This window comes from Lepisma saccharinum, chromosome 5 (genome assembly GCF_977018435.1).
Source record: "Lepisma saccharinum chromosome 5, izLepSacc3.1, whole genome shotgun sequence".
In the NCBI taxonomy this organism is placed as follows: domain Eukaryota; kingdom Metazoa; phylum Arthropoda; class Insecta; order Zygentoma; family Lepismatidae; genus Lepisma; species Lepisma saccharinum.
This window is the reverse complement of record NC_139233.1, coordinates 50,308,391-50,325,404: the sequence shown is the minus strand read 5'-3', so window position 1 is coordinate 50,325,404 and position 17,014 is coordinate 50,308,391. Positions and strand designations below refer to the sequence as shown.

Sequence of the window (17,014 nt, the reverse complement as noted above, 5' to 3'; positions counted from 1 at the left end):
ATCCAATATTCATTCTGTCCGATTATCTCCCCTCTCTTGCTCGCGCCAGTGTGACTACTGTCAAGATTCTTCCGAGTTTCACTTCTTGCCATAAAGGAGATTGTTTTCCTTTCCGTAGGACTCCGTGCAAACGGGTTTCTTATGAACTAAAGTTGTAAGAATTTCGTGGAAGAGCGAAGACTTTGCACAATTAAAAGAAAATACCGTTTTTTATAAGACTTTTTGCCACGACATGTATTCCGTGCATACCCGGTTGTATAACTAGGCAGGATAAATGGTGTTAACCGTCTCCTTGGAATCATTGCGTCCGCGTTAAGCTCCGTGTTCTCATTTTGTGTAACATTTGTTACACTTTCTTTAAAACGTACAATATTATTATATAGTACATATAAAGCTTATTTTCTGAGCTACCAAGTATAAAACATCCTTTGTGGGGGTAATTTATACTCTACTTTATTTACACCTGAAAACAGGCGCCATCTTGAAAAGTTTGGATAACTCGAAGTCGTTTAATACGAAGTTGACATTGTTTGGTCCCTTGAACTTCGTATTAACGAGGTTTTCCTGTATATGACATTGGGATAGGTTAGTAGTAGGTATTGTATGTGTTTCTGTCCACCAAAATTTGATTAACATTCAGAGAATGAGTAAGGACGAGTACTTTCCAGCACATTAAAAACTTGCCGTGAAGTACAAATAAAATCATAGCTAGAGAACTAATTGTTGTAGAGATGACTAAGATAAGGACTTTCAGCAGAGGTGAAATTTATACTTTGTACCTCACAAACAAGATGAAAATCGAAATTTCATACAAAAAATGGTAATCAGCATGACCGTGTACTACCACAATATTTCAAAGTGATTGAAAAGAATGTGGTTGGTACATTCCTTCAGCCATGCAAAGTTGTGGTTATTCATGATATCCGAGTATTCACATAATGTGTGAATTCAGATCACTATTTACTTTTTCAAGTTCGGCAAGTTATTCTGGTAAGAATAGTGTTAGAAATTAATAATTATGAAATAAAGGATCAGACACCACACTGAAAAACTTTATATTCTAAATGTATTTACTTTTTTTTTTTTTTGTTATGGTTGAAAACTTTGTACATTTATACCAAACTTAGTAATGCTTTAGGTAAACAGTTACAAATTTGCAGAGAATCCATAAAATGAATAAACTGACTATTTGTACAGAATCTGTACAGTAAAAAATACGAATACGACTAACAAGGGAATATGCAGAGGCAAAACTGTCTGGATAATACACACATTCAGATTTCCGCACATTTCTGATATCCAAATACAATTTTATCTGGATTTGGCCATCCCTAATTGGAAGATATATTTAAATTTCAACATTCAAACTTTTATATTTTGTTACTATATATTGACTGATCTATTGTATCAACTACAGGGTGGCTATTCAAACATTAAGATAAAAAAGATAAAATTCAAATATAATTCTAGGTTTTCTGGTATGGATTTTCACACTTTAAATTTTCACGTGGACAAATGTTTATCTTATTTTGAAAAATCCAGAACATTTTCTCCAAGATTCAATTTATGAAGGTTTATTGTAATTTAAACTAAATATTGCCACAATTATATAAGACTTCAAGTGCAGATTTAAAATATAATTCGATACTGTAAAGTGTTACTCTTATATTTGCTCGAGATATAAGTTATTCTTACGTGACATCATTTCCTTGTGTTTCACATGTAGGTATTTCCTCCGAAATTGCAAATGATCTGAAAAAATAAGATTTTCTTTGACAAGAAACCTAAAGTGTCTTTCTATTCAAAATTTTCAGCTGGTTTTGTAAACAAGTGGTAAACAGCTATGAAATACTCCTTCGAAAATGCTAATTTTTTAGCCTTTGTTACAAAAATTATGCAGAATTCCCAGACAATAGAGGTAGATATCCAGAATTAATAGGTATAAAAAAAAGGTTACTTACAAAATGCAAGTGTATTACTCATTATAGCCAATCAACGCATGCAAATATTATTAACTTGACTATACAAGTACAAGTGTTTGATTTTTGTCACTGAGAAAGAGGCTGATAAATGATCCTTCACAATACTATGTTAGAAATAACAGTGTGTGTATGTATACATTGCAAACTGCACATTTTAATCCAAATATTATTCCAGGTTTTCAATCCAATTCTTCAAAAAATCAAAGGTAAAAAAAATAATATATAAACATTTTACGCTACATATTTACAGGGTGTTATACATCTTACTATGTATGTGAAAAATTAATAGATGCCCCTCCTCCCGAGACATTAAGAACTAACAATTAGCTGATGATCAATGACCCTCCCCATTAGATGTTTAAAGATTACTCTAGACATATTCAAGTAATAAAAACTGTTTACTAAGGAAGAGTAAACAGTGATCCCCTAACCTGCCTTTTCATCCTCCATAATAAAGTGATCAACCTCCGATAAGACTCTCATATTACTAATTAAACATTCAATGAAGCTACAAGGTGACAGGTGAAAAACGTATGAGGAAAATTCATACAAAGTTGTTAACATTTCCGGAATTCTCAGTTGCTACACACTAATATTGTACACTAAATCCACCTTGCATACAGTATTTTCATACTACAACCAGGGATGAGTCCATACCACTTGAAATTGATGCTGATACTGCACCACGGTTTCAGGGGACTGTAGATTTACGTACATGTTAGTGAATAAATTAATATATAAAAATGGGACATGTAGCATTTCCCCATACAAAAGTTTGACTGCAGAAAAGTGACATCAGACAACCCTAATTACAATATAAAAATAAGTCATTATCAACTTTCAAACAAAAGAACCATGGGAAAAAAATAAGCTGACATAAATAACATGTGTAAAATACAGGACAATATGATTTATTTCTCGATGCTTGTTAAGCATTGACTGATTAACTGTCAAGAACTACATGCCTATATTTATAATTATTTATATATATATTTATAATTAAAAATATATACACATGCATGTCATAGCTATGAATTATATCAACAATTAACAAAAAATGTGTTTCACCTACTTCACAAAGCAGACACCATGCATACATTTTTGATACAATATTGAATCATACAACAAACTGTGACTGAAAGGAAAGTCAACTTTCCACTATCAATATTGTCTCCTTTTGTACAACATTTTTGTCGGAAGTGCTGGGCTTGCAATTTGTGATGAAGCAGTGCATAAAATTAAATACTGTGAGTGAGCTTTTAGCAACTAACAGCTAGAAAACCAGGTCTGTTACTATATTATATAACCTGTTAAAACACTAAAATCACATACAAACAGCACGATAAAAAGCACTTCGGAGTTCTTCCGGGCTGGTCGAGGACAGATGGAGTAGACGCGTTGTCGTTACACTGGCGTTACTTCCTGTGTTCGTCGGCGTATTTTCCCTTTGCATGTGCAATGAAGGAAACACAATCTTGTGGAAGTTGATGGTTGGTTTCTAAGGTGAGTTTGGATAATCCAGAAGAACTTTCTTTTCTGCGTATGTATCCTAGGTGGTCGGCAAAATGGTCTTTGATGGGTATTTTGCATTGTCTTATGTATTGTCGGTTGCATTCACATTTGATGCTGTAGATGCCGGAGTTGGTTAAGGGGTCTTTGTCGTACGTTTTGAAGCCTGCTAAGTTTTGTCCTATGGATTTGCCAGGTTTATGCGCTATTCTGCAGTTTCGTTTTTCCAGGATGCGTCTGAGTTTGGTGGAAAGGCCTGGTATAAATGGTTATCTGTAACCATAGTTGTGGATCCTCTTCTTCGTTTGTGGGAAGGTGGTTTTTGGCTTTTTTCTAGGTTTTTCCTTTTTCTTTCACTTTTAGCAGGTTCTGGTCAATTACACTGGGCCTGTAGCCATTAAGGGATGCCTGTTGTCTTAGGATGTCCAATTCTTATTGCAGCACTTGGTTGTTGGAACTTAAGTGCACGCTTCTCTAAGTTCCAACAACCAAGTGCTGCAAGAAGAATTGGACGGGCTACAGCCCCAGTGTAATTGACCAGAACCTGCTAAAAGTGAAAAAGGAAAACCTAGAAAAAACCCACAAACCACCTTCCCACAAACGAAGAGGAGGATCCACGACTATGGTTATGGATACCATTTATACCAGGCCTTTCCACCAAACTCATGACGCATCCTGGAAAAACGAAACTACAGAATAGCATATAAACCCGGCAAATCCATAGGACAAAACTTAGCAGGCTTCAAAACGTACGACAAAGACCCCTTAACCAACTCTGGCATCTACAGCATCAAATGTGAATGCAACCGAAAATACATAGGACAATGCAAAAGACCCATCAAAGGCCATTTTGCCGACCACCTAGGATACATACGCAGAAAAGTAAGTTCTTCGGGATTATCCAAACACGCCTTAGAAACCAACCATCAACTTCCACAAGATTGAGTTTCCTTCATTGCACATGCAAAAGGAAAAATAGAACGAGACGTTAAGGAAGGGGTACACATGATCAAAAACATAAATAATCTCAATGACAATTTATGCGGAAATCTTTATTCTTCTTGGTAAAACACAGTAAAACTCAAAAATCCATTTCCTCCAACAAAAAATGCAAGACTGCAATGACATCTGCCGACGAACACAGGAAGTAACACCAGTGTAACAAATCCGCGTCTACTCCGTCTGTCCTCGACCAGCCCTGAAGATGACTCCATGAAGGTGTCGAAAGGTTGGAAGAACTCTGAAGTGCTTTTTATTGTGCTGTTTGTGTGTGATTTTAGTTTTTTAACAAATATGTTTCCAGCACGTGACGTAAGAAGTTTTCTACAGTCATATATTATATAACCCATGAATATTAAGTAAGTGCAACTACGCAAGTAAAAATCTTGTAAATTTTGGACCCACCCATCCCTAATTTTAATGAACACTTTGAAGCTTGACAGGCAAAGATGTAAACAGACCTAATTACCTGTAAAACACACATTCCTAAAACAGCCAGAGGGTTAACAGTCTAGAAGATAAAGACTGGTCTGCTCAATGAGCGCAACACGTATTGACTTGCAGAGTTTTCACACCAAAGTGACAAGCACCACTACAAACAGGGTTAGGGGCTGTTTAAGAATGCAGTACAGCCCAAAAAAGACAACAAGTGGTGACTTGTGCATCTTGTCAACTTGCTTACAAAAGAATGAAATCATTTCTGAAGGTTCGTTTCCAAATGACAAGTGTCCAAGACTTGACGGTTAATTTAACCATATATATATCTTATGTCAATAACTTGACATGGAAAAATGTTCCTTAAATTAGGCACACACAGGAGATGTACTATGTAGATTTTTCAGCAAAAAATGCAAAATCTATGTAGTATATCTCCTGTGTGTGCCTAATTTAGGAAACTGACATCTCTACGTTGGGAGGTACCAGGCAACGTCTACAGTGTTTCAAAGGCAACAGATCCCATTGCGGTAGCACTAGAAGAGACTATTCCACACAGGTAAAACAAAACAGTGACCGTGAAAAATCAGGCGAAGCCAGGCCAGCTCAGTGGTAGAGCAATGGCACGGTATGCCAGAAACCCAGGTTCAAGTTCTGGTCGAGCCTGCCTTTTTCGCTTAAAATCTACATGGAAAAACGTGTTCTCTTAGTTAATGAAAGCAGTTTATTCAAAACATTTGGATGAATTCAATTGTTGAAACAATCTGCAGTGTGTAGCCAACCTTTCGAAAGCCATTCAAAATATACGTAACAGCTACCAGTAGCTTGCAATCAGTGGTTTGGCCTTCTCTGCTATAGTACAACATAAGATACTGACCATGAACAACAAACCATCTCGCACATGCATTTTTTTATATTTCTTTTCTTATACACTAATGTCCATAAACCATTTATCTTCACAATATTGGTATTACCATTCACATACCAACTACACTAGTTATAGAAATCATCTGTAATATCTGTATCAATATCATGATTTTACAGCACATTACCCTAACCATTATGCCAGCTAACTGGATGATTTCATAATATGTAGTAAAAATTACCAAAAATTCGATTAGTTAGGCCAATTCCACACGACATCATGATGATAAAGTACAAAAAAATGTAAGTACACATTAGACATGAAACCATGCTATACTAAAGGTGTAGAAGCTTGCAACGCTGCGTTATACATGCTGTGCAATGAAATGCTTGATTTTACACTAGGAAAGCACTAAGCTCACATTTTTATTAATAAAAGTAGCAGAGGAATAAAATAAAAGAAATTCCAGTAGAAAACTAGAAATCTTAATCCAGTTGATATTAGAGCTGAACCTATTCTGATGTATCAATAGCAGCTGATGTCACCAGTATCACTAACAAAATTATCAGTTTCAATTCATCTCACAAGGTCTGCAAAATTCAAAACTTCTTTTTCTCTTGGCCCAGTATTGTGCGGAAAAATGAATGTGATTAAAATACAGATATTTTCAATATTCTGAAGTACTACTTTGAATATTGCAATGGGACAGATTAACTAGTACTGAAGTTATAGGCATTATCAGCAAAAATATGATAATTCTATGCTTCATCTGTAAATGTTTGTTCTGACAGAGAGGAGGAATACAAGAGGAAATGCAGCACAGATAAAAATTAAACTTTTAAAGCATTCATTTTTGTTATTTTTAAAATGGAAACACATAAATCACATTGTCATTGTTTTATAACGTTAAAGTTTTTATACGCACTTTTACCACTTTTGAACCCGAAATTGATGTTTTTGTACTGAAATTTTGCTTTTTTTATTTACCAAAATTTTTTGCCTCTATTTATTGACATTGTCAAAAATTTCATACTAGTCACATGGTTACATACACTAATTAAGAAGGTTAATGAGCTGTACATGTTCCTCAAGAAACATTTGTAATTGTACATTGGATTGATTCAGTATTGGTAAATTTTTAATGGTTATCGACAAATATTTCATCTGTCCATCCCTATCAAAGACTGATATTGTATCAGCTCGGTCTTAATTTCTACATTTTTTGTGCAGTTAGGTGAACTAAGCACGAGACAAAACACACAAACATGCACTAAAAGGAAGCACTTACTTGGAATCAGTCTGCATCTTAATTGGGGACCTAGACTTGGATCTGGACTTAGGCTGAGATCTGGATCTTGATCGTGATTGAGACCTGGACTTAGACTTGGAGCGGCCTCGTGATCTGCCAAAAAATGTGGCAAGAGTTAGGCCTTGGAAACAAAAAAAACAAGATGTCCGAGAGGGAACACAAAAAGAAATTAATACACACGGCTTGTTAGTAAATTAGGCGCTACATTAAACTAGAACACAACTACAGGTTTTTACACAATTACAAGAAAGATCATTAGAGTGCATGCCATGCTAAACAATCATCTTTCCCTCTCAGAAGATTAGATTGTGCCGCTCCAGAATTCTGTATTTAGGTACAGATCCAGATTGCATTCAAGTCTACATGGAAACGAATAGGTAGATTGAGAGCATGTTTCACTTACTTTGACTTTGATCGTGACTTTGATCTTGAGTGACTGCGAGATGCACTCTTTGACCTTTCTTGGGATTTGCTCCTGCTCTTGCTTCGGCTGCTTCTACGACTCCTGCTTCGGCTTCTGCTACTTCTGCTGCGAGACCTGGGATGAACATTTGTGTTCATAAATATTAAAGATACACTAACTTTGTTCTTACACAATTAATTTAATAACAATGCCACGTGTATTTTAAAGGAAAAAAAAGCAAAGAAAAAAGAAAGCTTTATTCGCCTATTGATTTCAGTGCCTCACAATTAACGTAAGTCTGCTGTCCGACATTAAACAAATTATTACAAAAAAGTATAACAAGGCAATGGACATTTTCTCACTGCCATGTTTCTCCATTTCAGGCTGATTCACTAATGGCCGTGTGCACCAACGCCGATTATTTCGAAGTTCAGATGAACGAGATAACTTTTAATCCACTCTAAATGAACTTGGTTTAAAGATTTGCATTGCACCACTGAAAAACGACGATCAGGAGATTCCGTTCAACTGATCCGAGATTAATTTGTAAGGCTATTTCACGTAAGTAATTTTAAACCGCATTTACCGCAACCATCATGAATACCTGATTGGTTGGCTAAAACAAATGACAATCAAGAACCCCATAAAGTAATGTGATGTGTTAAAAGTATCAACATGTAGGAGAAGAAAATAATTCGGGCTGCAAACTTCTCGGAATTTGAGAGATGTACTAATCAGCCTTGTCAATATGTAAAAGGATGTAGTGGAATGTAAAAAAATAATATTAAAAAAGAACTGACGGCACAACACAAAAGGAGAAGGAAAAAGCATGGAACCTTCTTCTACGGGACTTTAATGCCTTGCGAAATGCAATCGATTTTGAGAGAACAGCATACGCTGAACTTCGCCCGTATTATTATTTCTATTATTACTGTACTGTGGTAAGTATTTGATTTTTCATTTCTTAATTCTTATATATCTATATTGTTGTCGTGTAAATAGCCAGTAACATGTATTTTCGTAAATTTATACATATAATCATATTTCCAACACAATGTAGCAATATCGTAAACATTGCTGTGTTCTAATTTACCTTGCACGTAATATATGAAATTTATATGTGTTTTGCGTTCTGGGATAGAAAGTACAGTATTTAGAAACATTACGATTTTGCACCACAGAACCACAAATTATTATTGTTATTTTGGCAGCTTTTAGTATACACAGTTCTTGAATTATCAGCATTGTACATCCAACTCTAGTGTTTGCAGGCTATATCACTTTCCGCTCTTTTTATATTAAAAAAAGAACTGCCTGCAGTCGAAGCGTTAGTATCGTGAACCAGGATCAGACACCAAAATGGTCGCAAATGGCCGCTTAGAAGATAAAACTCTTTTTGATGTTCCTAGATCGGAATCAAGTGTTGAACCGTCCTCATGCAATGGAATTTTCCAGTGATCCTTTCCCGATCAGAGTTCAAAATTTGATCTTTGTTCGTGCACATGGCCATAAATGTAACTTGTATAAATGTTGAATGTTGCCAAATTTGGTGAACCTGTCCTTAATGTGTTAATATTGGGATGTGAAGACTCATACGTTTCTTTGATGACACATTGGACTTTGTTACACTTCAGCAAAATCTTGATGCTGTTAATATGTTCACATGCCTTGATGTGGTGGGCAATTCCTGATTTTGATTTGATTTATTTTATTTTGCTTTTCTGCTACTTTTGGCTAATTGCAAAGATAAGGATGAATGGTGATGAGATGGATGAAGGAACAATACAGATGATGCAACACTAACCCCACAGGGGATAATCTGGCTGTAAGTCTAGACTGCCCAGAACCTTGCTAATCTGCAAAATGTAGTCCAGCATGTCCTACATGCAAGGGACATTGACACTTGGGTGCCCTCCTCGGAAAGGACCACTCCCTTACATCCCAAGTCCTGATTTTGGTTGTTTCTTTGTGTGCTCCTTTAAAGTGACAGCAGCCTTTTGCAAGCGGTGACAGTGAGTCATTGAAATCGAAAGGCAAATGAAGTAATCCTTCACAAAATTATTAATTGAACTGAAAAACTAAACTCTTACGAAATTATTACGTACCCCCCCCCCCCCCAAAATGCATCGAGAACACAAACAATATTGACTTTACTGACACAATTAGACCAGTGCCTGACATTTCCTGCCTTCACCATGTCCTGGAGGAGAATAAAACTCATCTTAAAATCTACATTATCAAAAGAATGTACGATTACTCTCTTACCATATTGACAACCCATTGCATGCGATTGTCAACTTTTTCAAATTAAGGTATAAATTAAGGAAATGCAAGTGTTCAATTTATTTTTCTAACACCGTAACTGATAACGGATTATCCATGACCTCCTACAAGATCAATTTCACTGGAAGTAAATATGGAGGAGAAATGAAAAAAATAAATGATGAGCTCCAACTTTTACAACTAACCTGGATCTGGATCTGGAACGTGAACGACTGCGGCGGCGGGATCTGGACCTTGATCGTGACCTGGATCTTGAACTTGATGAGCGAGACCTTCGGCGACGCCTTGTGTCTTCCACCAAGCGAATTCTTCTACCATTAAGGTCGGTGTCATCCAACTTATCCAATGCATTCTTCATGTCCGTGTATGTTGCAAATTCAACAACCCTAGAAGAACAGAACAAAAATTTCAACACATGGTATAGGCAGGTAATACAAACGCAAAAACTGTGAAGAGGACAATATTGGTTATGCACAGGGTTCCTACCTATTCAGAAAAAAACAAAACAAAAAAAACCCTGACATTTTCAGGTTATCCAGGCAACTTGCTGATCTTTTAGTTTTAAACTGTATTTCTGTTTAAGAGAATGAAGTTTATCCAACATGGTTCAAAATAGATGAACGACCATAAAAACATTTTATACAGAATATTTCCTTCAAAAGAATGATTCAAGAAAAGTAAGATCTGAAATCTTATTGAATGAATGAGTTAACATTTTTGGGGTGCATCAGCACATATGACCATTTTGCACCCTTCAAACTATAGGAGGAAAAATCCCCTTTGGGAAGGTTAAAAGTTTGTCAGAGGACACTAAAATTGGCATTCTAAAAAAAAATATGCAGAACAATGAAACAAAATTCCTATTTTTGCATTTATGCTCACGAGGACTACAACAATTAATGAGCAGAAGTTTACAAAGTTGAATTTTACAAGGTATTTCACTTTGGGAAGGAACTTCTTAAATTTTATCTAAATTGCTCTTGCACAGAAAAAAAATACAAATTCATACTTTCCGGGTTGGCAATTATTTTTGGCAAGACAAATTCTTACATTTCCAGACCATATTGAGCTGCTTTAACATGCTAACAACCATTTTAAGTCAAACTGCATCCAAATTTGTAAGTCTTAAACTACACTTGCTGTTCAAGACAAAGTAAATGGTACATTCCAGTGGAAAGTGGAGTTATGTTACATCTGTTACAGCCTTTCAAGTATTTGCCACATGGAGGCTGTTTAAAAGATCTTGACATGTTCACACTGGTAATAATGTACAGTATGTGTGATGACCTTATATAGTTAGAAGTAGTCTGGGGCATCAAACCATTGCAACAGAAACTGTAATTTTTCTCATACACTTAACATGTTATGTTCATTACATCAATTTTTACACTATGTATTTACTTAGTGTACTTATTTAAATTGAAACCATATATCAGAAAATAAGCACCAAGCCATGGTCTACAGTTGAATACTTTTTCCTGTTACAAATATTGCATTAATCGTATGGAATATACAAGTGCTTTTTAAATCTTATATCTGTTATAATGGAACACTGGTCAAAACAAATACAAAAAAAAAATAATGGAAACATTTTTTTTGTATAATCTCTCTGATGAGAAAATAGGCCCTTTTAATTAAAGTGGTATTTAAATCAATCACATGTGCCCTAAGCAGGGATCAAAGTTGGAACAAAAAAAAACCTCTCACACCTTTACGTACAACATAATACAAGAAATAAGTTATTTTTTCAAAAAGCGTACATGCACTTACCCTTCATTTCTACGCTGCTTGTGAGCGTCTGCGTATGTGACTTCTCCAGCTTGTCGCATGTAATCCTTCAAATCCTTCACATACAAAAACAAAAACATATTAGTAAACATTCCTAACAAGGTACACAAATACTTTCTGGTAAGCATATTCAAACACAAATATGGAAAGTATTAATATTACAAACTACCCTTCTGTATCTACCCTGGTTTAACAGAACACCCCTAAAATATGTAATGACACTGAAGCAACAGCTTCAAACCATAATATAGACGTCGCAGTCACAAATGTATTCTTTTGAGAAATTAACCCCCAACCTTCATTGTTTCAAGATGGCCCTCTGTATTTACCCTAATCTAACAGAACCTCCCTAAATATGTATTAACACCGAACCAAAATATGGATGTCACTGTTGTAAATGTACATTCAGAGAAACTATCCCCTCCCCCTTAGTGTTTAAGATGCTGATTTATAACAACCTTAAGGAACTTTACACTCAGGAAACATCAACTACTCAGTAATATTAACCCACCCATGGCAGAATCTTCTCACTTCAGTTTACATTTTTCATCAAACCGCTTCCATTCACAGTATCATCTTGCTCCAAAAACAGTCATCATTGAAATTTACAGATTTAATGTTCAGAATAGGTTGAATTTTAATTACCCAAACTAACTTTGAATCTGGTGCTGGGAAAATTATTACCTTCCCAGCCACTACAGTTTGTTTCACCACGCACACAAAAACTACGTACTAGATGACAAAACACACCAAATCCCTAACAAGATATTGCCTTTACTCAGCATGATTATTTCCCAAATCACACAAATCTTCATCTTTTGAGAAACTCCCACCTACATTCTTGTTATATTGAGAAATTCCCACCTACATTCTTGTCATATTACTTTGAAAAATTAGTGTGCTTTACTTGTGTTTACACAAAATGTGGAACTGTGAAATTTTATACAAACACACAGAACAGCACCCAGTATCTATTTCACATATCATGCAATAATTATTTATGTATTTTTTAAATGAATTATTTATAAGATATTGGAGTACAAATGCAGAAGTCATTTCAGCATGGAAAAATTAACGATGCATGTTTTGTCTATTCCATATGCAAGATGTGTCCTAATGTAGAAACTAGGGGCAAGCCAATGTTGCTCCTGATGTACCATATGGTATTAGTTGATACTTATTTCCCAATACAGAATAACATTTTACCTCCACAGTTCAGGTGTATCAGAGGGTAGGTAAAATGAATTTTTGGGATTAAATTAGAGGTGATGTAACTCTAATATTTTACAGCAAAAATCTGGCAAATTGATGTATATAAGTGCAATGGAATACTTACATATTAATATTAGGGATGGGACAGATTAATCAGTACTCTTATCGATATCAGCCGATATAGGCATATCGGTAAAATTACAGATTATTTTATCGATCCAATATATCTACAAATATCTTGTAATTTAGTGCAACATTTTGTCATATTTTTTATAGTAAATGTCTAAATCAACAACTTCTGTTGCACTACATTGACCTTGAAAGATACATTTATTAAGGAGGTCAATGATCCACTCAGGTTCTTCAAGGACTATTTGGAATTTTATATCGATAGGTAGAATATTGGCCAATTCCTAATATTAAAGAATATTTTAACAAATGTAAACTGTGCCAAATTTCAAGCATCAATATTGGTGTGGTATGGTGCTTTAAATCAACTCAGAAAAATACACAGTAGTGTGACCCCCCCACCATAGTTTTGTTTCAATGTAGCAAGAACCCAAGTCATGAGTTCAAAACTTGGTCGAGCTTCAATTCATTTGTCCAGTTTATATGGCATTTCCTAATCTGTCTGTTCGAATTAAGTTTCACATACTTATATAGATCAAACCAATAAGTTTATAGATGCACACTGGATATTCAGTGAGAATATTTACTGTCATATTTATAAAATTAAGTTAGGAAATACGATGTCTTTTCAGTATTAACATTTGATTTACTTTATTTATCACACTGGCTTGGAGGTTTCACGACCTCTGCATTTGCAGTCCAATCATAAACAACCGAAAGTAAAACAATAATGTTTAATAGTTGCATTTGATTTTAAAGAAGGAAATATCCAAAAACAATGACCCCAGAATGAGTAGTGTTACTGCAAAGCGGAGAATAATCGCAACCTAGAAGACCCAGAACTGCAATATGATTTTCAGATACTCCCTAACTGTTACAATAAAGCAGAATTAAACCAAACATTATAGAACTTTTAATTTACTTTTAAACATGTATAGATATTTAGAATTCTAATACAAATTTATTCCATTTTGAATTTCGCAAGGAGAAATGATATTGGAGCATAATCTTATGAACTCCGGATTACATAAACTTCATTTTACATCACTTTTTTAGCCCTACAGGTTAATCAAAACTGGGAAAATGAAAAATCACACAGGGAAAGGAATGCTACTGTGAAGAACCTTCAGTGTAGAGACCATGGTTGACCATGCTCTGTAAACAAAATAAGTTTGGCCAAGTTTAAGTCCAAAGTATGCTCCGAAAAGCTGCCCCAAACTGGACCTACAGTTTAAAATTGAGATAGCTTCTAGATTATCAGGGAGACCACAACGAAAGTAATGAAAGTGAGCAGATAAACACCATGGTTAAGACCAGTGACTTTAGCCCCTCCGCATCAACATTTATCAATATCAAAACCCTCATTATTCCAAGAAGTGTTCATAGATTATGGATGTCTCAAGGCACAACTGTAACGTAATCATTGCTTTTGCACGCTGCAAATAAATGGGAAAGAATAACAGTTTGTGAAAACCTGTTCCTCACTACATATATCATTATGGGACAAAAATACATAGAACTGGTTGTTATTCTAGAAAAATATGTACAACTGGTTGTGTTATTCTATTTATGCAAATACATTTGACTTGACCAAGATGGTATGCCATATAACTACTTGATTCTCAAAAAAAAACTGAAGATCCATCCCCAACCGAAATTCTACACTTCTCAGTCCAATGCTGCAAGAAAGCAACTGCATAAGATGAAGTACAGAACAAGTGGACTTTCAACATCCTCAATGTGGAATATGTGTAAACATGTCAACTTCGATGGAGTGAAAACTGTGGTTTTATTCTCACCTAATACAGAAAAGATCAGTATTAGAATGTGTCAACTAATATTTTGTGAATTTATGAATATGTACGTAGTGTACTGATATGCATTATAGCATTACCTTATATTGTGTTACCACAATGAATATTCAATTGGCTACATAACCTGTAAACACTCGTATACATAAATAGTATATCAATAAAAAGCACAGGAAGAACATATATACATCTCCCTTTTATAGATCAAATGCAACTATATCTGGCTTTATTAAAAAGACATGTGAAATAGATATCAATGTTAACACTAAGAGTGCAATATAATGTGTAGTGTCACTAACCACAAACTAGAGCCACGTAAGAAAAAAGGAATTCAAGTGTAGCAGAAAACACTATTGCTCAAAATTAGTAGTTACAATAGCTATTAATCTTCAAACTTGTAAAAAGATATTCATGAGATAGTAAAGCACAGCAGTGCAACATTACATTAAGGATAATAATTTTACAAGGAGTTCTGAAATTCCAAACAGATGAAAAATTATTTAATTTCAACATGTCTGAATTGTGAAGTACAAAAACTCTATTTGGTTATGTTGAAAGCATTGCACATTTTGTGAACATACTATTCATATAGATGATGGCAGAGGAAAATGACACATTGTGGCATGTTGTTGATTTTTTTTTAAAATTGGGGGGACAATTGTAGTTTGAAATTGAAGTTTCATGATAGTTGACAAAGAAAGATTGAAAATGTTAATCTGATCCAATCATACATTACACCAGCATTTGAGGTACATTAGGAGAAGTTGTACACTTTAAGGATGTTGTTCTAACAGATTTTCTAGCTATTTTGTAATAAGGATAAATAAATACATTAATCAAACAGAATATCCATTAAAAATCCATAAAAAATGCTATGAACTAAGCAAAAAGTTTTATTTTTTCGATTATGATCAGTTAGGTTTGGAATTTTGTTGCAAAAATATGTAAAATAAATCATTGAAAGATGTAAAAATATATTTCTTAAAATGTAAATACTGCAGTTTATGTAAAAATATGTAACATGAAAGTCATGTATAGCCAACATTTGTAACTTTTGCTTGATACAAACGACAAATATGTAACTACAAAAATTTGCGCCCTAATGATCACAGACTAAACAAAAGTGAACCTACAGATTAGCCACTATGCTTTCTGGGACACCCAATGGGCTCATCTTTCATGAGTGTTTTCTAGTTCTTGTTGATGCTGTGAATACAGACTATACAAAAATCAACAGAAATAGGTCGGAAGCGACCCTGCTACTTAATGTACTGGCACTTAACATTATCTTCTGAATGGGTGAAATAGCTTTGAAAAAATGTATCAGTATGAGTTCAATATATATATATTATAAAACAAATGTTACCATATTCATTATATGTATGTGTGTGTGTGTTCTAAAAACAATTTTGATAAAGAACCAATTGTTCCTCAATTATATAACTATCTGCAATAAGCATATATTCCACATTCCTAATTACAGCCTATAACTGTGCAATGCCTACCACTAATTTTGAGCAAAAAATTATTACAAAACTGTGAATTTTGGAAGTAAAAACATGTTTACTACAACACTTGAAATACCTTTTTCCTAGCTGAAAATGTACATACTGAAAAAACAAGAACCATAGCTGTGGCATGCTAGATTCTGGTATGAAAAGTAAAAACAGCGTAGTTGCCATTGTGTTGATTTACCTTTCGGCCTGTGACCAGATTAGTCTTTGCCCGGGAAAGAATCTCAGATCAAAGCACGTCACACTATCGGTCTGCCAGACCTCTGAGGGAAGGGTCAGTCATCACCAAAACGAGGCCCTGTCATCTTAACGGTGAGGGGGTAAGCCTCCCTCACAGGAATGGTGACTTCGCCACACCAGAACCACAACACCGTGGTGGGAAAAGGATTACGCACTTGAGTAGATGGAAGATGCATCTTTGGTTTGCCAAGGGAATGAGATCGGATGCCCAAAATGCCCTAGTGGTCTGCCCTTATTGGTTGGCCAAAGCGCGACACAGCTTATATTCTCAAAGACCTGGAGGGGAAGCTCATAAGGCCTATGGTCACAGGTACCACCTCATCCCTCCACGACGTAGGAGGCAACCGTCTTTGAAAAAAACATTGTTAAATTTTTATATACATCACCATCTTACCAACTGGTGGGAGCAGTTTGAGAAAAAAGTTTCTTTATGATGCGAAAAGTACTTTTCATCTTTAATGTTTTCAGCAAAACAAGTTTAAATTTCTCTCAAAACTCAACTGATGCAAAGTGATGCATGGGCACTACACTTCTG

General features: G+C 35.0%; 1 protein-coding gene across 10 annotated transcripts in view; it reads right to left on the bottom strand.

The window, feature by feature from the left end:
- Positions 1 to 17,014, bottom strand: part of LOC145987809 (serine-arginine protein 55-like) — a 49,911-nt gene that overhangs the window by 3,942 nt on the left and 28,955 nt on the right. For 7 of the 10 annotated variants that reach the window (XM_083122522.1, XM_083122524.1, XM_083122518.1 and 4 more), the window contains exons 6-10: positions 11,556 to 11,629; positions 9,971 to 10,171; positions 7,503 to 7,637; positions 7,079 to 7,192; positions 1,696 to 1,752 (exon numbers count right to left, since the gene is read on the bottom strand). In XM_083122522.1, coding sequence (XP_082978648.1) covers positions 1,696 to 1,752; positions 7,079 to 7,192; positions 7,503 to 7,637; positions 9,971 to 10,171; positions 11,556 to 11,629 — 581 coding nt within the window. The remainder of the gene's footprint in view (positions 1 to 1,695; positions 1,753 to 7,078; positions 7,193 to 7,502; positions 7,638 to 9,970; positions 10,172 to 11,555; positions 11,630 to 17,014) is intronic. The other 3 variants (XM_083122527.1, XM_083122526.1, XM_083122528.1) reach the window with 3 other exon arrangements.